The sequence below is a fragment of the Pleurodeles waltl genome, chromosome 7, assembly GCF_031143425.1.
Source record: "Pleurodeles waltl isolate 20211129_DDA chromosome 7, aPleWal1.hap1.20221129, whole genome shotgun sequence".
In the NCBI taxonomy this organism is placed as follows: domain Eukaryota; kingdom Metazoa; phylum Chordata; class Amphibia; order Caudata; family Salamandridae; genus Pleurodeles; species Pleurodeles waltl.
Window position 1 is genome coordinate 55,189,514 of NC_090446.1, and position 27,258 is coordinate 55,216,771.

Genomic DNA, 27,258 nt, shown 5'->3' on the forward strand with positions numbered 1-27,258 from the left:
TTTTATCACGGTTCCATTTAAACAAATTTTAAAAATGGAAGAAACTAGATGAGGAGGTATGTTGCATGAAGGACCCTTACTTACCGGAGTACGACAGTTCCAGAAGACATCTGCATCCATCATGAACTGTCATGGCACTTGTTAAGAGAAAGAGGGCATTAGAGTAGGAAAATGGAAATGAAGGCACGTAGGAAGGTGACACAAGAGGCAATATGAAAACAGAAGATGCCCACCAGGAAACCAGAGACAGCTAGGAAAACAGACTTGAACAGGAGAATGAGGGAGAAGCCAACGAGCCTGCAGAACCTGCAACAGTCATGGTGATGGAGAACCAGAGGAAAGTGGAACCGTCAGGGCTCTAGAGTGAGGAGGTACCAGACAGCCAGAGCATCAACCACTCTAAAGAACAAAGCATTTCTGGAGTAGGATAGGTGATCCATCTGACTTTATGTATGAGCCCCGCCATGATCCAAGAGGGTAGTGATGTCTTAAAGTGGGTTAAATAAAAAGGGTAGAACATTTCAGTTCATGTGGGGTATCTGGGAAGGCGATTGGATACATTTTAGCAATGAATAGAGAGGCTTTCTTTCTCAAATGACCATCTTTTCTGGATCCCTGTACTGTTGGGACAGATATGCTACATGAGAGAAGTGGTAGACAAGCCCCTATAGTCACACATTAATCAAGGGTGTCAGGTCTCCTGTTGCACTTACTTGGGGGCTCCAACTCCTCGCCGATGGGGGATCTAGCCCTGATGAAAGCCCCGGACCTTATGACCATCCCACTTTAGGGCCGAAACATGTCTACTTTTATATAGGGTGTAGGATCATTATCTCCATAGACACTCCCTTTGGAGGATCACTTTTAATCATAACAGGAACACCTGTAATAAAGGGACACCTAGGTGTTCTGAGGTATTTTTACTGTCAAATCCCAGCAGGTGAAAATCAAAAGTACTCCCTGGAATATTGTCGAGCCCATCTGGTGTACAGTCTATATTGGGGCAGTCCCAATGATGTCCAAGACCAATTTATCCTAACATGTTCTTAATATATCTGAGACACCCCAAGACTATACTGTCTTAGTAACCCACTACACAATCAAGCGCAACCTTGACATGGCTGAGCTCTGGTGTGCCCCCAACTTTTAACCAATATTGGGTGGGTCTTAGTTTGGTCCTGGAAGGTTGTATTGGTGATTCCCCAAATCTAAATGCAAGAGACGTGTTGGTGAACTAAAGAGAAGTCTCCTCGAACATTAAAAACATTATCTCGCAGATAGACAATCTGGCAAGGTTTGAATGACCCCAAAGTTTTGCTCTATCAAAAGAAGCATTCTCTCACTGTGCTTTGTATTCTTCAAAGGCAGGGGTCCATGGGTTACTGTTGTGAAGCGGGCCATGGCTCCTGCCCTCTGTGCCCAATGCGTTCAACATTCTGGAGAGATGTGGCAGGAAATAAAGGGATGATCTGTTAATCCCTAGTCAGGGGAACACATTGACCTGTACCAGGCTGGAATTATCAGGGCGAAATTGTTTCTTACTCCTGGTGTGAAGATCTTTAGTTTCGTTTTGTTGATATTAACTAGTGGACCTTTTGTGCTACAGAAATCTGCAGTTTATGTTGAAAAGAACCTAAGCCATTAGGGCACCTGGAAACCAAGAGAATGTCACCAGCAAATAATGAAGTGGTGATCTTTGCTCCATCGTGGCTGGGAGCATCATTAATACACCGGCTAAACTGAACCACTTGTTTTATGTACAAGGAAAAGGGGGGGGGTGGGGGAACCAGTAAGCAGCGTTTAGTCACCAGAACGGAGTGTGTAATTCCCCTTGCGGTTCATGGTCTAACTGTATCCAAATTCCTTTCATGTAGGCAAATCGAGCTGTTTAAAATGTCTGTGGGGGTGACTCTCTCCTATAGAGTTTCATAATAGTGTCTCAGGGTGCTATAAAAAGTGGTTCGAAGAATCACAAAAATGACACATAAAGCAACTATTTTCAGTTTACAAACTAATTCCAAAATTAAATGCATCCAGAAGACACAATGGTTCCTATCTTTTTCCTGAAACTTGCCCAGTTTATTGACAGGATAGAGCTGGACTCAACACACACAGCCAGAGTGTGGACAATAGTAGAGAGGCACATTTTTTTTGTGTAGAATATCCAGAAGACTATTAATACAGTAATTAATGGGATCACATCTATCTCTCTACTTAAATGAGTTGTTCTATTTCGGCACCAATCTAGGATGGTGATATTGGAGCCCCCGTTAATATGGAATTTAACAAAAAGAAGATGAGATTTGATTTACATAAATCAGCTGGAATTGTTTGAAACATAGAGCCTTGTCTTGTTTATTAATTGCTGCCAGTATTTCTTTGAGTGTTAAAGGGTCAATTTTTACAGACCTCTCCAAAACAGCTCCAGGGTACAGCCCCTTCCCTGGAGTTGCTGCCCAATCAAGGTTGAGCCCTGCAAAGTTACCAAACCTGCAGTCTTTAGAGCTCTGAACTTCGGGCTTTTCCAAATGGTTTTCTGCGATGGGCAATAATGTGCAAAAATGTTTGCATAGCATTCGAGTCGGCCTCCTCGAGATATTGCCGTGTGGAATGATCCCATGCCGATTGTTGCCATTCAATCAATCCGTAAAGCTAGATCTGATATCTACAGTTCCTGATCTACCTTAGCTTTTGTTAAGACCATAAGTAAAGATTCATTTGCATGTTTGCAGTCTTTGTAACACCAAGCCTGTCATCCACTACTGGCGGTCGAGCAATGAACAATGGGTTTAGAGAATTGATCATATATGTTATTGAAAACAGATTAATGAGTTTCAAACTTTGCTCAGGGTTAGGTAGAGGCAGGAATCCTGATCCCATAGTATTAGAGATCATGCGTTTATTGGATTGGCGATAGATTCCTGGCCCCATTTTATTTTTCTCCAGTTCCGTATATATGTCTGACCCTCGGGTTTCCCGGAAAGCAAGGTAAAAGCTTGGAGTAACAGCTGGAGAACTAAATGGTGATGGTAGGTTCCTGAGCGCCCTGACACTGTCCTATCAACACCAAGGTGCCAACTAGAAAGATCAATCAGGATCTAATCTATGATCCTCTTACAGAGACCACTATCAAAGGTGTAATGACTAGTGGGGTCTGATTTCATTCTGCCAGTGCAGGCTCATGGGCCATGTTCTAGGGTTAAATTAGCCAGCTGGATCCCTCTTGCTTAGTGTGTGATATCCTTCTCTTGTAAGCCAGGGACACCTGATGCCAGATACTTTTCTTCTCTGACCATTCTATAGTCATTTGATGGTTCAAAGGAAGTATTCAGATCACCTGCTGAAACCAGAGATGCTTTCCTTGTTGATAGACGCGTGTGATAACGAATTAAGGCAGGCATCGAAACAATGCAGAATAGCAGGCTTCTGTCCTATCTCGCATTCCCCTTGTAAACAACAACCATTAATGGAGCTCCAGTTTTAAGTGTTATTAGAAGATGCTGGATGTTGATACGATTTGTGACTGCAATACACACACTTCTGAAGAAAGCCAACATGAACTTTCGGGTCTAGAAAACAAAAACATCTTCTCTGTCAATCATAGTTTGAACAGTCAATTCCTCTTCTGAAGGCCTCCTCCGGTATAGTAGGCCCTGCGGGGAAATCAAATCTCTACCAACTCTGGTCCTGCCACTAAATCACAGCTTCATCGCATCAACCAGAGCGGCATGGAGGGTTTACAACAAGATCTGCTGGCCTAGCCAATGCTAGTTCAATGTGGTGCACAACATATTTTAGTTGTATTAATTTTTGGTGATGCAGCTCCAGATAGGCCTTTTGTTAGGCTACTGATGTGGCATGGCATGTAGCTTGGAACCGACTTGAGAGTCGCTGTCGGTTCCTAAATCTGTTTCTTTTCCTGACAGGTTGACATTTAAACTGCTGATTTATACTTTTAGTGCTGTTACCTGATCACCATTGCTCATTCGTTTTCCTTTCTGTCCATGTAAGGTGCTGTTTGTTTTACTTTCACAAGTGCGCTCACGTAGGCCTTTTCCACAAGCCTTGGTGAGCACAGCAGGTTTGGCTTACAATCATGAATGCACGCCAGAAAGATCTGTTGGCTTAGCCAATGCTAGTTCATTGTGGTGCACAACATACTTTAGTTGTATTCATTTTTTTATTTAATTACTTCATGGGAGTAACCTTCTTCATTTCCCTGCCTGTGTTTTTTCCTTCAATGTTGCATTTCACAGCTCTTGGTTTTCTATCTATCCAATTTAGTGTAGTTAACAGGGGATTTCCCCATTGTACCACCCCTCTTTTTAGGGTTGAGCGCACAAGCGCTCTGGCCTGCTGTATTCTCTCCATGGGCTTTTAACCACGCCCACTCTTGCTATTCATTCTTTGTTGTGCTTGTCTTAGATGCTTCATTTTTATTGGTGAAGTTTACGAAATGCCCCTCCTTTGTGTGCGAGTTCCTTTCTCAGGCGTTTTAGCTAAGTGAACATTTTAATTTTGGCCATCATACTACATCACGCTTCGTCCTGTTTCAGCGTGTGATGGCCCCTTCTCCGGGTTCGATTTGCCTTCCATCCCAGCCACAATCCTTTGTAGACATTCACGCAGAGAGCCAATAACTCTCGCGCTCATGGCGGCGATGGTGCTTTGAATCTTTGAATCGACTCGCTTCTGACAACTGTTTTACTTTTAATTGTCAGTTTATGTGGCAAGAAAAGTCCAGTTACTAATTTACAACAATAATAGCTCTAGCTCGGCAAACGCAAGACCCATTGCATTGCAAATGCTGGTTTTTTTTTTTACTACATGCTTTTAGTGTATATTTTAATTTTCTGTAATCCTAGCCTGTAAGCCTCACTTCATTTTTGATTTTTATTGTTTAATTTAATTACCCCGAAATTGTCACCTTCATAAATAAAATAAAAACGAAATGCTGGTCAGACTAACTCTATTTGAGGTCTCTACCTTAGATAACTACAGCTTTTTTTTATTTTTTTTTCCTGTTTAAAAAAAAAAAAAAAAAAATCAGTCCAGACAGCACAGTGATGCAGTGATCATATAAAAGCCCCTGGTGGCTTCTTTCTAGGATTCCATTCGCATAATTTTTTAGGTCAAACATATCAGTTCACAAGAGCTGCTCTTTTCAACATATTGTAATCTATTCTGTGGGCTTTAACCACGCCCATCTCACGCCCAACACTTTCATACGTTCCTGGCCCTGCCTTTCAAAAATCCTTTCATTTAGTTGGTAAATGCTTTACGTTTGTCCCACCTTTAGGCTGTTTGTTTACACTGTGCAGACTTACCATGTTACACGGGTTATTGCACGATCGGCCATATACTTTAGTGTGGGCGCACTACTTTTTCCTTTTGACTGTCCCCTTCACTCTCCATGGCGGCCATGACGCCTTCAAGTTTCATATAGCGCACACTCGATTGGAGGTATTTTCATTTAAGTTGGGCTTTTCTCAGCCTTTTGCCACAACTGGAAGCTTGCGTGTTTATTCTTAATACCTTGCTAATTTATTTCTGTAGTCATGTTCACAGAAAGCTTTTTCAAAGTCTTCAAAGCACTGTATGGGATGTGGTCCCAACCTTCAAGTTGTAATTAATTAACATATTGTTTTCACTTAAAAGTTCACACTTAACTGTGTTGGTTTGAAAGGAGGCACTGTAGCCGTTGGTATCCCTCCAAAGGCTCTCCTAATTCTTGGCACTTGTTCATCTGATACGCTGCCAACAGGTCAGCATGATACAGGAACATCCTAGCAGGCGATGGTGGGCTGGAAGCAACGCGAGCATTCTGTACCCATCACTCGCTTTGGGGCCGGAATATTTCATGACAGAGAAAGAAAAGTTGAAAAAGTAGGATGCGTAGCACCTCCAAATATGGAAAGTGGTCATCTACTTCTGAGAGGAATTTTGCATCTTTTTTACTTCACGGGGCACCCTTTCTTGCCAGTAGATGCCAAACTAGCGCTGCCACAGAAAACGCATGGCGAGAGTTAAATGGCACAGGAATCATCCTCATGAACATTGTACCACTCTTGACACCGCCGCGGGGGAGGGCGTTACACTTTGCACACACTGGCACTGGGGCAGAAGGCAGGCCCCCTTGACACCGCCGCGGGGGAGGGCGTTACACTCTGCACACACTGGCACTGGACAGAAGGCAGGACCCCTTGACACCGCCGTGGGGGAGGGCGTTACACTCTGCACACACTGGCACTGGGCAGAAGACAGGCCCCCCTCATAGGGAATGTGAGCCCTGGGCTCAAGGGGGGACACCTCAGGGTTTCTTCACTTCTCAGACACAGCTCACAGGTGAGATCCAGGCTAAACATCTGCGCCGTTCCCATTACAATAATGCCATCAACACTACCCACTAGAACAAGGAATTCGAGGTGCAGGTTTTGTAGTTCACAGTGAAGCTGGAACTGTTGACAGCCTGATCTGGTTCCAAGCGCTTTTGATAGAAGCATTATTCACTTCTAGATTAATCTATGGTGATTAATGGTGGGGTGATGGATATCGGGTACTGTTTTTTTTTAAATACTTCAATCTAGGACACTTTCTTTTGGTGGGTGGCGGCTGCAGCATGAATCGCCAATATTTTTTTACACAGCCCTTTACTTTTTAAGGTCAAGCAAGGCAGAGCGCAAGCATTTATAACACCAATGGCTCTAACTCTCCCAAATGTGAGACCTATTGAACTGCAAATGTTTGTTTGTGGTAATAAGTTGCTACCTCTACGTAACAAAGTGGCTGTCCGACAGTTTTGTAGAAATTAACTTTGATATTTACCCTCTGCTCTCCACAGTTCTCTTATTGCAAATGTATTTCAAATGATATGATCAGTCTTTTGCAGAAGAAAGTAGAACACTTATGTGAATCAAGTGAGCTAGTTTTTCAGCAACAAATTAACAAGTTGGCCAAATGAGTGCATCAAACAATGAATGTTCTACTTCAGATTGCATTCTTGTTTTTATCTTTGTTGGTCACAGCTATCTCCTAAATATATTCTTATTGCATTTTGGAAATCTGTCAGTCCGCACTCTGCAGCTCCACGAACCCTTGTGCGCAACCCTAATCTGTGCATTTCTGAATGTCCCTTTACTTTGTTGTGTTTCCAGGATTTCATGTTTCGCTACAAAGGGATGCGCGATCACTGGATTGGTCTGCAGAGGGAAACTGATCAACAATGGAAATGGGTCAATGGCACCAAATTTAGCAACTGGCAAGTCCATATTCTTTTCCTTAACTCACTGCTGACATGTTTGTCACTAATCCACACGATGAATTTATCACAGAAACATATTTTTGTTGGGCTATTAGAGAACTCAAATCACAAGCTTTCTGATGGCGGGGTCACCAGTTATAGGTGGACTCTCTGCAAGAAAGAGACCGGTAGCAGTCTAGAATTAAGAGACTAGGGTTCCATTTGTTTCCAAAATTGACTTAATAAAGACTGGGGAGAAGGCAGAGGTAATCAGTGACCCTTGTGCCCCGAAGCACCCTTTTGTGTCACCTAGTGCCCAAGACCAATTAGCATATGGCAAAATCATGTACATCTTGTGTCATTGCCAGAACCCCTTTCAGAGGGCCACTGGGAAAGCAGAAGTTCCAGGGCCCAACCGTGATGTTTGGGACCTTTTATTCATAATGTCGAGCCCCGGGACTAATTATGGGTTCTGAGCTACTGGGCTAAGTACCTCTTCAGCACTTGATTGTCAATGGTAGTGCGGTCGAGCGGTTCAAGGCTTCTTGAGGAGGAGGTAGGTTTAGGGTGAACACAGGCTCACAATTTAACATACGTTTAGTAACCTCAATAATTGAATGTGCAACCAAATATTTGCCTTTATAACAAATAGAATTAATGCACACGCACGAAGCAAAATACAGTACACACTAGATAACACACTCTTCAGAAGATCTGTATTCTAACACTGTCCATGTGGACACCAGTATCTCTCGATGGACCCCAAGGTACAAAGAAACAGATGATCACAGGGTTGCGGTTTGAGGGGACGTACATACCATCAACCTCTACTTGGATGATCTTGTTGCACTAGAAGACCCCTTGCACTTACTGCCAGCATTCCTGGGCGAATTGAAGCAATTCATGAAGGCATCCAGTTTGCGCATTAACCTCCAGAAGTCACAGGCTTTCAGCTTGCCACTCGCACCTTCCTTGCAGGAGCAGCTGGCTGCCTAATGCCCTTTAACATGGGCTGCTTCCTCGATAATGTACCTCGGAGTGCAGATTGCTACTACTAGCCCAGGAAAAATCCATATATTCAGCAGAAGCATAGGGCCTGGGGCTTCTACTCCTCCCCAGTAACTAGAACCTCACTGGTGGTCTGCGATAGACTGGCCATTCGGAATAGGCTGATCTCCCTACTCCTCACTGCTTACGCCCATATTGGGTAAACCAGACTTTGCTCCAGGCCTTCATCCCACAGTTTTTTTGAGTGTCATCAAGCCAGATGCAGGTTCATCAAACACTTTTTTTACATGGACTGGCCCTCCCTATTCGACCACTTGAAAACTGACTACGGGGTTCCTGACAAGGAATGCCTCCGGTATCTACAGTTCAAGCACTGGGTTACCCTCCCTGGTGTGCAGAGTACTCACCCCCTTTCAGAAATGGCTCCTCATCAAGGACCAAGAAAAGCGTATCATCACTGAATTATATGCCCTGCGGCTCCAACCTCACACTGAGGAGAAGACCCCAGGTCAGAAAAGGTGGGAACAGGAGCTGGGACGTCCACTGGTACACAAAGAATTGGAGGACATTTACCACAGGGCTCACCATGCGCCTTGTAACACAGAGTGTGTGGAAACCGCCACCAAGATAGCAACTTACTGGTATCTCACCCCCTTCAGGCTCCACAGGGGCAAACCCGCTCACACCGAAGGCTGCTGGAAGGGTTGTGGTGCACCTGGGACACTGCTCCACCCATCGTTGGCTTGTCCAGAACTGATGCAATCTTAGGACATAGCACTGTCAGACATAGACGCCTATCCCGGCACGCAAGTCCTGTGCCACCCAGCCTATATTTTGGGGCTCCCCAATCCTCTAGCTTTTCCTCTGAAATCCAGACAAGGTCAGCACATCAGTCTGGCACTTGGCACGGCACTCCAGATGATCCCCGTCCTGCAGCCCAGACAAGGTATCTACGCCACAGTTTGGCTGCATAGACTCTGGCGCATCCTGAGTATGGAAAAGATAACTGTGACGTCAACACTTAAGTCAGAAGCATACAGGAAGTTGTTGGCCACATACATAATACTGCTCTCCGCAGCGTTTCGCAAACAATGTGCCCTAAATTCTTCCGTCAGGTGCACCTGACTGCCCCGACCGCTGATATCCACGCAGCTGACACTGGCACATCAGGAGGGACTAGTGGTCAACCAGGGAAGGGAATGTCAGGTGCACATTACTAGAGAACCTACAAGGATGGGGGAGTTATAGGGAGGGAGCAGAATATCGGGTTATTGTTTATTTACTGTAATTTACTGTAATTGTTATTTCTCAAATGCTTATCATTGCACAACTGACCCCTCGAGCAACACGTTAATCAGGGGCTTACTGTTTGTATTACTCCTGCTCTGTAAACTTGAAACAGATTAGAACAATAAATGCCCATTGACTTTAACAAATACTTTTCACAAATATGGTATTACTATAACTATTCTTTATAACCAATCAGCCCTATGAGCTTTTCACTGACTTGCCACCATAACCAAGTCAGACCTACTGTGTTTGGTCATAAACATTCTCACAAGGCAGCCATCAGGTATACCGTAAGAATATTACAAATATGTACTAAACACTGTTCTCAGAAACAATATAAAGTCCCTACCAATAGAGCATAATAATAAGGATTACAATTGTTCAAATAGTTTACCACATGGTTCATTCAGGTGGGTCACCAAAACCTGTGCCTATTACAGTAATCTGAGGGATTCCATGTATCAGACCACCTGCCTACATGCTTTTGCACAGTGTAATAACAATCCATCACTAAATGCCTATTGGCTTTAACACATGCTTTTCATAAGAAAGGCCTAGTTGCTTTGGTAATTTTTGAAATTATACACAGATCACACCTAAGGAATCCAACCTAACGTTTCCTATTGAACTTACTGGGCCGGTAACCTTTACCACTGGCTTGATCCTATATCCAACCCAGGCCTACTGAAGTGCGCAGATGCTGGCAACCATCTGGCATACATTAATACAATTATGACTATGTACAAAGTTACAGTTGGCAAAACAAAATCCAGCCCCTCTCATTAGGGCCTAACATGAATCATCACAGTGACATTCTGCTCCCAGGGTTTGTCAGAGGGAGTGACCAACATCACAGCCTCACGTATAATGGCAATCTGTGAGATTACATGTAACCAAATACCTTCCTAGGGCCTTTAATGTAACATGGCAATAGTCCACTGTTAGAGTCCTATTTGCATCACCATATGCTTTTCACAATAAACAGGCCTGGCCTACTACCTTGGGTATCACTTTTCATAATAAACAGGCCAGCCCTATGGCAACAGGCATAACATTTCCCTGCACACCAGTCAAGCCTATAGCTGTTATCATTACCTTGTCACCATAACCAACTCAGGCCTCCTGTACTGCGTGTATGCTTTCCCACAAGGCAACCATCAGGAGTTCGGCTATAAAATTGCAAATGGTAACAAATTTACAGTTGGCGCAAACCTTTTATAATCATGGTTTGTCAGAGGGAGTAACAAACTCCAAAATCTGCAGTAGGTGTAATCTGAGATTCCACTTAACAAAAAAACTATCTGTAGGGTTTAATTTAGAGTAAACCTAATTCACACTAAAATGCCTTTTGATTTCAACATACATACGTTTTTCACACACAAGTATGACAGGCCATCTGCATTTATCATAACTTTTTGTTAATAAACAATCAGATATGTAGTTATTCTCATAGACTTGTCTCCATGCCCATCTGAAGCCCCGTTTAGTAGTGTAAGCTTCTCTCAAGGGAACCCTCAGGTACAGTCATACAATTGCAAGTGTATAAAAAATTACAGTTAGCAAAGCAAAATACTATCTCTCTTAAGAGAGCTTAACGTACATATCTGTGGTACATATCTTCTATCTGCAGTTTGTTTGGGTGAATCAACAAAACTCTTGCCTACTACGTTAATCTATGTAGATCCATGGAGCAAATGCCCTTGCCCACAGGCAAAAGCACAGTGTGAGAACTTTATGTCACTCTTAAAATAGTCTTGCTGAAATTATTTTTCTGTAACCCTCACTATATGACTGGTGTTATACAACGGTAGACTGTTGTGTGTTTGGGGATCATTTATTTATGTCTGAGTTATACAGATAAAGCATGCAATATTTCCTTTAGCAGAGTGGTCCCATCGTAGGGTCATAGGATCTAGTACACAGGTTCTGAGAGACACAGGGTTACCTCATTATATTTCAGTATCTAGAAGGTTCAGGAATCAGTAAGGAAGCTCTGACAAAAAGAAGATCTGGAATTCTTTGGCACTTCTGCTAAATTCCTGCCTTCCCTTGATATAAGCCCCATAATAGTCTCTAGCTGTTCCTTGGATGAACAGGTGATCTGTCCATTTAATTTACTCTTTTACGTTTTAGTCCGTTTTGTTGTGACCCTGTTCTGTGTATTAACCAATCTGTTTTTGTGCACATATTTTGTAACTTTACTCCTGCCTTCCCAGCTCTTTGCTGTGATTAGTTAATTACAATAGCCATCTTAAGCCTAGTAATGTAGTCTCCTTCATTGTGTTCATTTCTGTTATAGTGTCTCATTTATGTACATGTATGCATTATTTGCCTCTCTTTTCAAGACTTGAGTTTTAAACTATTTACTATTATGAAAACCCACCCTGAGTTGTCGGATTTCATAAATGTGACCTCCCGAAATAATCGTAAACTTCAGAGCCCAGGCCGTCTGTTCAGCTGAGTATTGGGACAGATGGGTGTGTTCAGGCTCTCATAGGACTTCCTCCACAGGTGGATGGATCTTCAAAGCTTGCTTCAAAAATACCCAGATTTATTCCAGCTGAGGAGTGATGGTGAGCTGCTTGGTTCGCCTTTGCCAGATATAATAGCAAACTAGATCTTTAAATTTTAACAGGTTTTACTTTTTTCTTGCGTGATGCACATGGCTACAAAATGACACGGGAAGAGGTGTCAACAGTTTTTTTTTTTCCCCTTTAACTTTAGCCATTCTGCACAGCCTGGGGATCTGTGCAGCATGGCTAAAAAACATTGACAAAGCCAATAGTTCACAAAGATAAAACCTATTAGTTATGCCAATGTTTGTGTTTCCTTGATGTGTACCTGTGACCAAACTGATGCTCCATTAGAACAGCTGAAAATTATTGAAAAGATAATGTTCACTAAGGTGCTGGAGATAGAAGAAGGTGTGTTTCTGAGGCCATAGTATCCGTATTGTTTTCAGTTTTCCATTCCAGTGCTCGTGTAGAATCTGCTGATGTATGCTGCCTTTGCCTGTATTCTTGTATCCATTCGCTAAGGTGCTGCGGCGGGGGAGTTGGAAGCTGGGAAAGGATGGGAGATCTCTTATGGATCCTTTTGTACCCCATTTACTCACTCCAGCTCTGGTTGGCTTTCTGCGGTGAGTTAGTAGACTTAAATAATGTTCCATAATAGTTAAGCACTGAAGATCTTGTTAAGGAGTATATAGAGGACGCCTCTCAGACAGCTGGAGTCAAGTGTTTCCACACTATTGCTTTCATTCACAGAATTGAGCCGCAGCGGGATTCTCTGGGGCGATAGGGAGCCAGGCTTAAAGTGGGATGAAAAACTGTGGGGTCTCTGAAGGGGGCGTAGTTGATGTAATTAAGGGCTTAAAATACGGAAGCTAAAAAAATGGGTGCTTATCATAGTGCTGTTTCTTTCTGTCACTGCATCTGTGGGCACGTCCTTTAAACCTTATATTTTCTTTGATAGTTTTTTTTATAAGGGGACACATTAATGTATCCAACCATTACCATCAAGAGGTCATGTGGATCTTTGGACTTAGATAACGAGAAAGGGTTTGGTCACAAACAACTCATCAATAAACACATTTAATCAATAACATCATTAATTCAACATTGGAGTCAGTAATTGAAGACACCATGACCTATGTGGCCATGAATCACCTCACCAGTTTACTAAAGTTTAAACATTTATTGCCCTTAGATTAAAAAGGCTAAGATCTCGTAAATCAAACGCTAAACAAAGTGATACATATATAAGAATAACACTGGTTGACTGAATCTTCTAAAGAATCTCAGCTTTGACAGAAAATGAATTATTAGACACCTGAGAATTACTATGTAGGATAACAATAGCAGGTGTATGATTGAGATAGTATACATTGAGTTATTGCAGACAAATTATTCACAATCAGTTCATGGAGCAGTCAAATTCAGTATGTGACATTCTAGCCAATGCCCTAATTAGATTAAGCATGTTGGACGTCATGCAAAAAGAAAAAGACAAAAATTAGTTTGGTAGACATCTTGTTAAAGAGCTTACAAAAATCAGCAGTTTAGTTTCTAGAAGAGAAAAACATAAAAAAACTGCAAAAAACACAAATGCACACATTTATACCTCTCCTTAATATATTCAGCAGGCAGCAAAGTTCTTCATCAGTTGAGCATCTTTATGGTCCGCTTGAGAGGACAGTGACATAAGGGATACAGTTCAGTAAAGTTTGGCCTTAATGCATCTGATCTGTCAATGACAGAAAACTAAAGACATTTATTAAAGAGCCTGAACACCATCAGAGTAGGTTTAACAACGACCGCAGCAAAAAGAGTTCTGAGCAAGACTGAGCTAACATTACATAATTAAAATCCCAAAAAGTAACTAGGAAGATTGCCATTGGTCAGTAAGTGGGGTGGTTATGGTTAGAACCAATTAAAACTGAAGCATGTTCCATCTTGTATCTGTTTTCAACTTCCTTTTCACCAGTTCCATTGCAGGGTGCTAACAGTAGCAAAGTATGAATGCAGATTAAAACCCCATTGTTCTCTACCTAGCTCTCTGTCTCCCAGGAAGCTACAAACTTTATTGCAGTGTTGCAACATTTCCCCTGGTGTTAACAGGATGCTTCAGGAAAGGACAAGACAGTAATTTTCCTTAAACATCAGCAATTTCTAAGCATTGTATTTTGTGAATTAGCTAGCTTGACATAGGCCTTGTTCAAAAACACACATTAATAAAATATGCAATGTACAACATTTCATAAAACTTAAACAAAACATCTTTATTACATAAAATCATTATTTCTTTGTTGTTCTTAATTAGCAAAGTGTAATTATCTCGTTAGACAGTCATTTATTATTACTTTTAAGTTACATTCATAATTCACTCTAAAGAAGGCCACATTTTCAAAAGTATATGTCTAAGTGCTTTTAAACGCACATTATTTCTTTGATTAGGCACTCAATTCATTTGTAATAATTATTCTCTATCAATCCCTTCTCTGGCTATGTGTCATCGCAAAATATAATAATTAATACTTGTATTCATTCTCATTAGTTCAAAATTTAGTTTCCCTAATAAATCTATTTTTTATTTTTCCATTTATCAGTTTATCTGAGATCACAAAAATGTCTGCTTCTCAGTTTCCCAAGCCTAATCTCCTCCCTCCCCTGGTCATGTTTCATCCATTTTCTTTTAATCAGTTTATACAGTTAGTAAAGTCCGATAGTACAGATGACACAAGCAATTATGATTATTAATGGTTTGAGCACTTATCCCACAATCTCATTTCCAAGACTACCCAGCCAATGTTTCACTTTTGCAACACCTTTGCAAACATTTTCCCAAACCATTGGCTTTTTCAGATCTTTTAAACCTGAATTCAAATTGGTCAGGTTCTTGATGACATTTCTAAATCCTTTACTATTATCTGGTATGAAAGTACAGCAATGCCTTGATTTTAACATTTGACAGACTCCACCTTCCTTTGCTGAAAGGATGTCTAACACAAGGAGTTTCTGAAGAACCATTAAACGTACCGCAGCCATTTCAGTATCCATAAATAATACAGCTTCAGAAAAATCAGTTAACATGTTATCCACAATATTAGACAACTTTCTAATTTTCAGAGCATTCAGGACAACTACTACAGAAGGAATAATTGCCCCAAATATATCCCCAGTTATTTTAGTATATGTTTCTCTTTTTGATCTTGGTTTCAACAATTCATTCCAATTTGGTGTGTCATCTTTTGTCAACTTGGTATATTTTCAGGAATACAACTCCCAAATAAGTCACATACCATCCCCTTGTGAGACAATGATAAGCATTCTTTCCACAGGTGTAATAAATTCCAGTAATCGTGGGATCCTTGCTATTCAGCATAAAGTCTGACGTATTCCTGAAAATAAATACGTCTGCATTAACTAGTTCCCACAAAGTTAGTGTCAGACTTAGCTTATGGTCTATACACACACAGCTCTGCTACATATGTGGCATCTAGAGCAAGCTTCCCTTGTGTTTTAGTTTCACTAAAAGCGTAATCATTCTTGTATGTCCTTTTCCCTAACCCTTTCTCCATCTTCTCCTTCAATGCTTTTCTCCTGTTATCATTTTGATCTAAGAAGGACTTTTCTGCTGGTGGAAGCAAGCATGTCAGGTTATTCCTGCATAGAAACCTCCCACAATATCAATGTTTCTTTCTTTTCCAATGTTACTCAAGTGCTGGTTAATTGGAACAAAAGAAAACACAACATCCACATTTGAGTAAAAATATTAGATGTATTCCTGGTTATAAAGCATTGTTAGTAAAAGACTGCAACTAATTCCATATGTTAGTGGTAAGCTGTGATAAGGTACTCCTTCTTGCACTGATGAAGGAATTTGCGTACAAACATAACACTTTCTTACATTCATTGTTTCAACATATTCAGACAGCATGCAATAGAAACATTAAAGGAAAGATCTCCTTGTGAGTTGTCTAAGTGTAAGTATTTTTCATCCCTGTTAAACTTTTCCAGCTTTGAAAGTGTAGTAGTATCTAAAGGACTAATATAGCTATTATCGGGTGTGTGATAAACACTCATACTTCTAATCTTTAACAAACACACTAACACACAATTCCCAAAGCAATACATATGCACTTACCGCACCTATTGGGTTGTGCTCTATTATGATTGCTATCCATCCTGTAAAGAATGAGAAAGTAGAAGTAATAAGAAAAAGAAAAATTATTATACTATGCAGCAAAAATAAAAATAATCTTATTTGCAATATATTTTCAGCTTTCAGTCTCTTCTACAGAACTTGTTGTCAAAATCGCTTTAGCAGCTTGTCAAAATCAGGTTCACCTTGTCAAAAATCAGATTTCAAAGTCTCTTACAGTTAATCACAGTCTCTTAAACATCAGTTTTCATTTGCACTTGTAGAATGTAATGCCCCTCTTTATCAACTGGTACTTTAATCTCAAGCTTTACTTCAAAAGAAAGTTCAAGTTCCATAATATTGATCTGGAAGACCACAATCAAAACAAAAGACACAGATTCACGTTGCCACTCATTTGCCTTACAGTACGCCCATTCAGGACCAGAGTATCTCCGACTTGCAATTTGTTTTCCTTTCGTTCTCTGATTTGCAATTATTTCTCATTCACTCAGATCGTCATCTGTGACTGCTCTTGTTGTGGTGTCTGGCTCTTCAGTTATTGTCTGCAGTACAAATGGAACCTTTCATTTTGCCTGAAATTTAGGGCATTTCTCTCCTTTCAGAGGTTTTTTTTTTTGGACAAATTTTGCAAAATGGGTCTTTCTTCTCAGCAGGATTTTCACATTGACTTGATGTTCCTGCACCACTCGTCAAATCAGGAGAAGTCAAATCTGCATGACTTCTATTCAACTCAACTCCTTCATCAGCTGCCACTTCCGGAAACATAACTAGTTTTAACTGATCTTCCCACTCATCTGCTTCTGGGAGAGTTCTCCTTAGACTTAACATCTCCTGTTTCATTTGCTGATGCATGAGCACCCTCAGGAAACTCTATCTCATCTCTCTGAGGTGTACCTGGATCTTTAACAGTTTGCACCGTCTCTGCTTCTGCTTCTACCTCTACAGTCTCTCTTCTTGCTTCTTGAGACTGCATATTAGTTGTCAGTACTCTCAACAACTCATCCTCATTTTCTACCAGCGGATAGGGCTTTTTCCCCATGTGGCTGGCATGAATCCAGTTCGGGATCCCAGTGCACTTCACAGCAGTTGGCGTGACGAGCACCGCTTGGTGGGGACCCTTCCCCCTAGGTTCCAGACACATTTTTCTGATGTGCTTCTTGATCATCACTCAATCACCAGCCTGCAGACTGTGGCACGGGTCTTGGGATGGTGGCACGCTTGTCGCTTCCACCTGGTGAGCAATAGAGCGAACCACCTCAGCTAGATTCTTGCAGTAATCCAGCACCATACATCTCTTATATTCACAAGAGCATTTGCAGTAACAGCTGGTAATCTCATTGCTCTGCCCATGAGGTTTCCATTGGGAGAAAGTCCTGTCTTTCTATCAGGTGTGTTTCTCATGCTCATCAAAACCAAAGGCAAGGCATCTGGCCATTTCAAATTCGTAGATGCACACATTTTTGCCAGTTGTGCTTTCAAAGTACCATTCGTTTGCTCTCGCAATCCAGATGCTTCTTGCCGATAGCTACAGTGCAGATTCTGCTCAATGCTTAATGCTGAACATAATTTTATTACTTTGTTATTGAAGTTACTTCCTCTATCTGATTCTACAGAGGCTGCGATTCCAAACTGTGTTATCAACTCTCTAAGTAGGAGCTCTGCTACTGTGAGACTATCATTTCTACGTGTAGGGTAACCGTCAATCCAGTGACTGAAAATACAAACAATCACCAGCACATATCTCAAACCACCACACACAGGCATCTCAATGAAATCCATTTTCATTCTGCTGAACTGCCCTCTTGCTCTTCCAATGTGACTCAAATTGACAGCTGTTTTTTCCCACATTATTTTGTTGGCATGTAATACACCTGTGACAAATTGCTTTGGCAACCTGCCTAAATTTTGGATTAACCCAGAACTGTTTAAATGTTCGAATCATTGCATCCCTGCCAATGTGTGCTTGACCATGTTAATGTCTCGCCATTTGTGTCAGTAGACAGTTTGGCAATACCTGTCCTTCAGTTGAGACCCAAAGATCATCTACATCTCTTTGAACACATTTAGATTTCTCCCAGGTTTTCTTCTCTTTGTCAGATACATTCCCTTGCAGATATTTGATCTCATCCCATGTATCAACAGCAGGTAACAAGTAATTTGAATTTGTTTAATCAATTTCAACTTTCTGACATTCTTCATTAATTGTGATACAATTCAATGCGCAATATCTTGCGACTTGGTGTGCATAAGCATTTCCTCTTGAAACTAAATAATTGAATCTCTGATCTGCACTGCATTTAACCACAGCAATTTTCTCAGGTAATTGTAGGGCTTGTAACAAATCATGAATTCTTTCACCATTTCTGATTGGTGAACCAGAAGAGGTCATGAAACCTCTCTGTGACAACAGCTGGCCAAAGTCATGGACAATTCCAAATCTGTATTGACTGTCTGTAAACATTGTGACTTTAAGCTGTACACTAATCCGGCAGGCTCTAGTGAGGGCAACTAATTCAGCAACTTGAGCAGAAAATACTCTTTGAAGCCATAAAGCTTCGAGTATACCAGTAATTGTGCACACAGCATATCCAGCTTTCAGTGTTCCCGTGTTAGCTCTTAAACCGGAACCATCAACAAAAACAATCTGGTTATTTTCCTCTAACGCAGTATCTTGAATATCGGGTCTGGGTTTCGTGCACAATTCAAGAAACCTCTAGACAATCATGTTCAACTTCTTTCAATTTTTCAATTTCGATATTGGGAATAAGGTTGCTGAGTTAAGCACTGTACATCTTTTCAGGGTAACATTTGGAGAACCCAAAATTAGAGTTTCATAACGTGTCAATCTCGCATTTGTCAGGTATTGCGTTTTTGTACAGGTCAACAAAACTTCAACAGAGTGAAGGACTTAAACAGTTAAAGGATATCCCATCACAGTGGCTTCACATTGAGCTAGTGATAAACCAACCTCTGACACAGCTCACAACCAGCCAGGTAGAGCTGTGTGACTGGCTCCAAAGTAACAGGAACATTTTCTACAGGGCAATTAACACCACCTTCTACCTGTGTCAAGACAGAAAGAGCACAGAAATCACTCATCACAGAACAACATAAATGGTTTTGTGTAGTTAGGCATTCCCAAAGCTGGTGCTCTGCACAAACTTTCTCTCAACTCAGTAAAAGCTTTCATGCAAGCTTCATCAAAAGGGACAGGTTCTGTAACGTCCTTGTGGGTCAGTCTCTGCAATGGCTTTGAAATTACTGAAAAATTTGGAATCCACTGGCGACAATAGCTCACAGTTTCCAGAAACATCCTGACATCTTTGTATGACTAGAGGATTCATCTGCAAAATAGCTGTAACCCTCTCGCACCTTTCTCTATTTGGTGTCCCTAATATTTCACTTCTTTCTGATAGTTCTGTAATTTGCTGGGGACACTTTATGTTCATTCTCTCCCAAATGATTCAACAAAGCAATCGTGTCTTGCCTGCATGCTTCCCTTGTCTTTGAAGCAACCACAAGATCATCAATGTACTGAACTAATGTGGTTTGGAAAGGCATTACCAATGATTCCAAGTTCTTTTTCAACACCTGGTTAAAGATTGATGGTGATTCTGAAAAACCTCGTGGAATTTTGCACCAACTGTAGACTTTATTACAAAATTTAAAACAGAAAAGAATGACTATCCTCGTGAAGAGACACAGTAAAAAATGTTTGTGAAAGATCCACCACCGTGAACCATTCTGCATTACATGGGATCTGAAACAAAATCACTGCTGGATTTGGTACCACTGGACAACATTTCACCACTATTTCATTGATTTGTCTCAAATCCAGGACAATTCTAAATTTCCCACTTGGTGTTCACAAATCCATAATAGGCGAATTACACGGGCTGCTCAGCACTTCTTTTAAAACTCCCTGCTTCACAAAATCTGCAATTACAGGAGTGACTCCTTCAATTGTATCTGGTGCCATGTGATATTGCTGTGTCTGTGGAAAATCTACACTGGCCTTTATTGTGACTTTGACCGGTTCAACTCCTTTGATCAGACCAGTATCTTTTCCTGATAAGTCCCAAACTTTCAAATTAGCTGTGCCCTGTAAATCAGTTGGCAGGTCTTGTATTGTGAATGTAGGGTAGAAACTAACCAGAGGATATTCTTCATTAATGTTCAGTTTATATGCCTGAATCATCATCGTCATCCTCACTATTCATCGGAATAGCAATTCCATAATTTGTACAGGTAATCAAAAATTTTGTCTTGCACAATAGATCTCTTCCTAGCAAGAAAACTGGACTTGAGTCACAAATTATGAATTTGTGTAGTCCTTCAAAGTTTCCAATTTTAATAGGAACTGGTTCAGTAATTGGTTCTGTCAGGTACTAATTTGCAACTCCTACAATCTGGACTGCTTTCCCAGAAAGTGGTACATTCGGGACATCTGCTGTTCTTATTGTAGAGTGTCTAGCTCCTGTATCGACTAGAAATGAGACATTATGACTCGTTACTTTACCATTTACATAAAGACCTTTCTGATCCACCTCTAATGAAGCTGCCAACACACATTCTTCTCCATCAGAACTCTCACTCATCATTTCATAATTCTACTCATCCTCACTGTGAAGTGTAAACTGTTGTACTGTATGATTATTGTGATTTAACTTTTGACCCATGTTCTGCTGAGGAAGCATCATCTGCTGCTGGACCATTGGAGCTTGAGTTATTTGCATTTGTTGCTGCTTCAGTACCATTTGTACCTAAGGCTGCATTAACTGTGTCTGTGGCATCTGAAAATGTGGCATTTGCATTTATTGCATTGGTTGGGCACTTTGCATATGTTGAGGAATCTGCATCTGAATATTTTGGACATTTAGATTAGGACCCCTCATTCTTGGACCTTTTGAATTTGGGAAAAGATTGTTTTCATTCATCTGTTTAACCATGCCCTCCTGCATCATCATCGGACATTCCCGCTTCCAATGCCCGAAATTCCCACAGTTGTGACAAGGTAACATCCTTTTCATTGCCTGCATATCACCTGGATTATGACACCATATTCAAATCAAAGCGGTTACCACAACCTCTACCTCTTGCCTGATTTTGAAACAACATGTTTCCCTGCTGCTGTGGAAAGATTCCCTGTTGCAGAGGAAAAGTTCCCCGCATCCCTGATTATGCCACATTTAATCTGCATCACCATTGCCTTTTCCTTCAATTTCTTCTGCTTCATTTCAATCTCGTCACTACAATATTTAGCAAATTGAAGCACCTCATCAACCGATTTTGCTTGCCAGCAAATCAAATTACTCTTAACCATCTGTCCAATTTCAGGTCTCAAACCTTTGACAAATGTGAACACAAAATGAATCGTGCCTTTCGGCTCAATTGCTTCAGTCCCATAGCAATGTTTGAACGCCTGAAGCAATCTCTCAAAGTATGCGTGTATTGATTATTTCACTTCCTGTGCTGTTCTATCAATTCTCTGCCAATCAATACTTTTAGGGGAAATGCTTGCTTTCAGGAACTCAATCACTTTATAATTGATTTTCATTACTTTAGGAGACAGTGCACTTGTGACTGGATCTCGTGGAGGCTCTCTCATTGGCCAGTCTACACTTCTTTTGCATTCAGTCCATTAATGAGCTGGAACCACTGTTTCTAACAAAGTATTTAAGTCCTCCCACAGTCATTTTGCAAGCTTCACAAACCTATCTATTTGCTGGTACCATTCCACTGGTTTCTCTTTCAATCTCCGGTAATCATTTGTAAATGATAAAATATTACTTCTGCTCCAAGGGACATGTACAAAATCCCTCCAGGAATCTCTCATTGGAAATACTTTTACTGAACTACCATCAGTCTGCTGCACATTTGCTTTCGAATTTGTATTCATATGCATAGGCTCCTTTTTCATGTGATCTCTTTTCTTCACCCATTTGCCTTCCCATGTATCTAATGCTCCCCATAATTGGACACTTTGAATGAATTCCCTAATGTGAATTTTCATTCCTGGTATTCTTATGTTCTCAAAATCTTTTGAATCAAATTCTAATTTGTATTTCTCCTCAGCTGCTTTATTTTCTCAATGTCTAATTTGAACTTCTTTGCAAGATCTGCTAATTTCTGGGGAATCAGTCCTGCTCTGTGTGTAACTATTTTACATGTAAAGCATAACTCCTCTTCATTATACAAGTCAATTCTTTGTACATCAATTACTCCTTCATTCATTTCATTTATTTCTAATTTAAGCATTGCCATGTTCAAAGAGTTCCCCCTCTCAGTATTTGTATTTGTCTTCGTTCAACTCATCTTTTCTAACTAATCCGTTAACTGCTGAGCAGTCAAACCTTGTAATGAAACATTATTATTATTTACACTGTACATGTTCTGTGGTGTGATTTTTGATGTTTCTGAAGTCTGTGAAGTCCTGGAATGACTGAAATCAATCAGTGGACCCGTCTTGTTAAACGACAGGTTATTTGGAGACATAACTCCAGTATGAACATTTAGGCTCTCATTACGACCCTGGCGGACGGTGCAATGATGGCGGTAGGACCGCAAACAGGCTGGCGGTCATTACCGCCCATTATGACATTGGCTGTTTGGCATATGCCAAACCACCAATATACCACACCGTCCGCCACGGCGGTAACATCTGCCAGGCTGGAGACAAAGGTCTCCAGCCTGGCGGCCGTCACTAGTCCACCAGCGGTATCAGGACCCCGCATACCGCCATGGACTTTGTGGGGTTTTGAACCGCCATGAAATCCATGGCAGTAGGCACCATCAGTGCCAGAGAAATTGTTCTCTGGCACTGATTGGGGTCTCTCCCTCTCCCTCCCCTGAGTCCACCCCAACACCCACGACCCCCTACCACCCCCCCAAAGGTAGTAGGACCCCCCAACTCCCATAGATCCCCCCAAACATACCCACCACATCCCCTTCATGCACGCTCACACCATTCACACACATACACGCACACATACATGCACACACGCACATATAATACACAGAGCATTTCCCCTACACACTACACCTCCTGCATACATACACGCACTCACACACACCCCCTCTACACACTCACATGCACACCCCCATGCACGCACACACCACACAACACCCCCACCCCTAATGGACGATCACCTTACCTGTTTTGGTGATCCTCTGGAAGGGAAAGGGATCCATCGGGCTGCTCCACTGCCAGCACCCCGTCGCCAGAACACCGCCACGCCAAATACTGGGATGTAATTCGGTGGGCGGTGTTCTGATGATGTGGCGGTGACCGTGGCGCAGCCTCCACTACACTGCCGACCGCCCATATGGCTGCTGGTGGCTCTCCGTCCAAAAAAGGACGGAGGGTCGCCAGCAGTCATAATATGGTTGGCGGAAGACCACCAACACTGGCGGTCTTTGGCCTGGCAGAACCTCGGCGGTCTTTGAAAAGGACCCTGAGGTTGAAATGAGGGCCTTAGTCTCTCCATTTCTGCATTTGAATTGAAAATATTCTGCCCACTATTCTCAATATTTCCCTCGATAATCAACGGAACAACAGGACTAATAGTAACAGTACTGTTAAAGCTTCTGGACTTGTCAGAACATTTTGATTTTTCTAGTAAATTACTCCTGAATTCTGACCAGTCACCATTGAAGAATTTAACTGTAAACTCATAACAGGTGTGTACCCCTGAATATTCTGAACCTGTACTGGAGACACCAGGCTAGGTGTAGACTCCATTTAGACCATCACTGGTTTCTGATAGACTTGTGGTTGTACCACAGGTACTGTAACACTCGGTGAGGAAAACACAACAGGAATAGTAGGATAAATCCCAGGCTGTTCGACTGTCTGAATCATGGGTGTTTGTGTAACTGTGACAGCAGGAACATTAGTTGCGACCTGTACTTCTGTGTAATTGCAACTGGTATTGGGGCACTTGGACTGGCACTAGTACTTGGAATAGGCTCCTGTGCTGCATATGGTGGAGGATGACTTCTCAATAATTGTAGTATGAATTTCTCATCATCTGATTCTTCATCATAAGTCAATGATTTTTTCGCTTCAGCTGACTTCGACTCATCTTCAGAAGAGTCTTTATTTTTCCTTTTAATCTTTTGTTTGACACTGCTCTCCTTCTCTTGTGTAATTGCTGGAAACATTTTAATTCCCTGTAAAGTTTCAGTTCTCTAAAATTTTAACTCATTGTCCCATCTATCTTCTGCTAATGTCTTCTCTGCCTTTCTATTTCTACTCTCAAATTTTAATTTCTCTTGCTGTCTGTCCACTAATATCCAAAAGCTTGAAATTGTCCTGGTCTTGGAGGATGTTTTAAATCATACAGCACTTTTCTCAAATTCTCTAAAATTATTATGTTACAAGTTCCATGGACAGGAAATGCTGAACTTTCTTCCTTTTCTGTAATTTTGCACCAGTGTTTTAACCAAATACATGCCCGGTACCTCTCTCATCAATAAGCATATATGCTGGAGTACTTTCAGGCGGGCAAATTTCTCCTACTCTAGCTGGAATATAATCAGCTCTCTTAACGCTATAATCTAATCACTCTTTAACGCTTTGAAAAAGTTCATTTTTACTCAAATCTGAGTCAAAACTGCGATTTACATTTAAAACGGGAAGTAATTCAATCCCAAAATCCATTTTGCATGCTTCTCTTGACCAATTGCCCTTTACAGTTGATCACCAATCCATTCGCGGCTCCCTTTCACCAACCGACCTATCCTGGCGCGGACCTATGTGACTTCACACTCTCACATACAGGCTGTCAAAGTCTTGTGGCTTATCCTCCCGTAACTAAAAATCTCACAAAACTAATGCAAAGTATTGTGGGCACTAATGAAAAAATCAGCACACCAATTTGTCTTCTTGCTATAAGTAGGGAACACAATCACTTCAGAAGTCTCACAGAATTTTCGATTGCGGCATTTAGCTCTAACAACTACTTATTCTTCAGCTTTCTCTGACTCATGTAAAATTCGACCAGCAAATTTTACCCTTGACTAATACTAGATCCTCCTTGTTCAAACTAACACTCCTTTTAACACACACTCTATCAATTTTGTCAACCATGCCCAATTGACCCACTAAAACAGACAATTTACAACAACAACCAAGTATATCACATACTTGTACCAATACTCTGGAGTCTTATACTTCGCAGGGTCCGTATATCAACAACCACGTGGGGAATTATTTACCACAAAGCACCACACACAATTGACGTTCAACGACTTCTCTACACACACCCTCTGGAATACGCACACTCCCATACAAACTACATTGGAGTATACCAACTCCGCAATTATCACAATTCACCTGCAATTTGCTTAAGCTGTGCAAGCGCAGACCCTAATCCAATCACAAAATCACTCTAGGAACGCTGATAACATCTCCAATCGAACAGTTCAAAACCAAATTTAAAAATTTCCAGATGGCAAAACCTACCCCCTACCAGGAGAAGACTAAAACCCTCCTAGAAGTTAAAACCATCCTAAATTTTATAAGGGGACAGGTTAAGGTAAACAACCATTACCTTCAAGAGGTCATATGCGTCTTTGGACTTGGATAACGAGAAAGGGTTTGGTCACAAAACATCTCATCAATAAAACAATTTAATCAATAACATCAAAAATTCAACATTGGAATCTTAGCTAGTTTTGTCAACAGTTGTTGGTTGCATAAGATAAAAAAGCAATAAATGCGTTATTGTATATGGCATTGAAAATGTATCCGTTCTGAAATGATGAGATTGTGAAAGAACTATACCAAGTCTCTTTGAAGTTGCATCAAAGGCGCTGAAGGGTGATACTGCTGCAGAGTTAAGATTTTTTTTCTCTATGAGGGTGAGGTCAAATTGTAGAGCCTGATAGGGACCCGTCTCAGCACCTACTTTTTAGAACTGTGGGGGCTTAGCACCAGCCGGACCCGGCCCATTTAAATCCCTGATTGGGAGGATTACCAGAGATCCATATTGACATAAATCCTTTGCAGATTGAATCCCAATACTGAGGTTTCGTACACGTATGGAAAGGTTTCACGTCTGACTGCTATGAAACAGGTTTCCATACACGTAGAAATGTAACACAGGGGCTTATTACTAGGGACCGACCACCGTGGCTGTGGGTGTCTGACCTCCTCATTATGAGGTTGGCGGGCAGCCACCCCCCCCACCTACCGCGTCCCCACCAGGATCTCGGGGATCCAGACGGGCTGACAGCAGTGCAGGTTGTAATCAGCCAGGGCAATGCTGAACGCAGCACTGCCCTGCTGATTACAATCCTGTTCTCTGCCATGCCGTAAAAAGGCTGTCAGAGAACAGGTGCAGGGACCTCAGGGGGGCCCCTGCAGGGTCCCCCTGCCCAGCACCCTTGAAACGTGCACTGATTGCTGTGCAGATAGTGCGCTTTTTAAGGGTGCTGGTGCCCCCCTGCATGTGGCAGCATTGCTGCCAGCTCAGTTATGAGTCTGCGACAATGCTGCCGCACCTGTCCCACTGGGCTGACCGTCGGAAACCTTGGTTTCTTCCAGTCAGAAAGTCGCAATGGGGCCAGCGTGAGGACACCAGCAGGACGGCAACCACTCCATCTGGAATTTGACTGACGGGTTTTTCTATCTGCCAGACTCCTAATGGGCCCCATAATCCGTTCTCATCCTCATCACTTTGTGACAGGTGAGTGGCAAAATTGAAGCTAAGACTGTCCCGAGTCAGGGATTTGTGTTTTAATCTAAAAGTTTTGAACCTAAATGATGCTTGTTGTCTACTTAACAGCATGATTTTAAACCTGACACCCATTTTTTTTCATTTAGTTTTCACTTATCTGGGTTCACAAGTTGCCATGGTTAAAATTTTATATATTTTTTAAGATCTCACCCAATTTCCTCTTTCTTGCCCCTTCTCAGTTGAAATTCTTGGTTCCTAATGATCCTCTTGTCTGTTTGCTTTCCAATCCCTTCCGCCCACCCTTCTTTGTGACCTGGCTTTCCAGGTCCACCCTCCTTTGTCATCTTGCTGCCTCAGCCATGCCTTTCCTCCATT

At 41.6% G+C, this 27,258-nt stretch overlaps 1 protein-coding gene across 2 annotated transcripts in view; it reads left to right on the top strand.

The window, feature by feature from the left end:
- Positions 1–27,258, top strand: part of LOC138303616 (C-type lectin domain family 2 member E-like) — a 54,428-nt gene that overhangs the window by 23,265 nt on the left and 3,905 nt on the right. Inside the window, exon 4 of one of the 2 annotated variants that reach the window (XM_069242907.1) lies at positions 7,155–7,258. In XM_069242907.1, coding sequence (XP_069099008.1) covers positions 7,155–7,258 — 104 coding nt within the window. Of the gene's footprint in view, positions 1–7,154; positions 9,700–27,258 lie in introns of those variants that run through there. The other variant, XM_069242906.1, reaches the window with a different exon arrangement.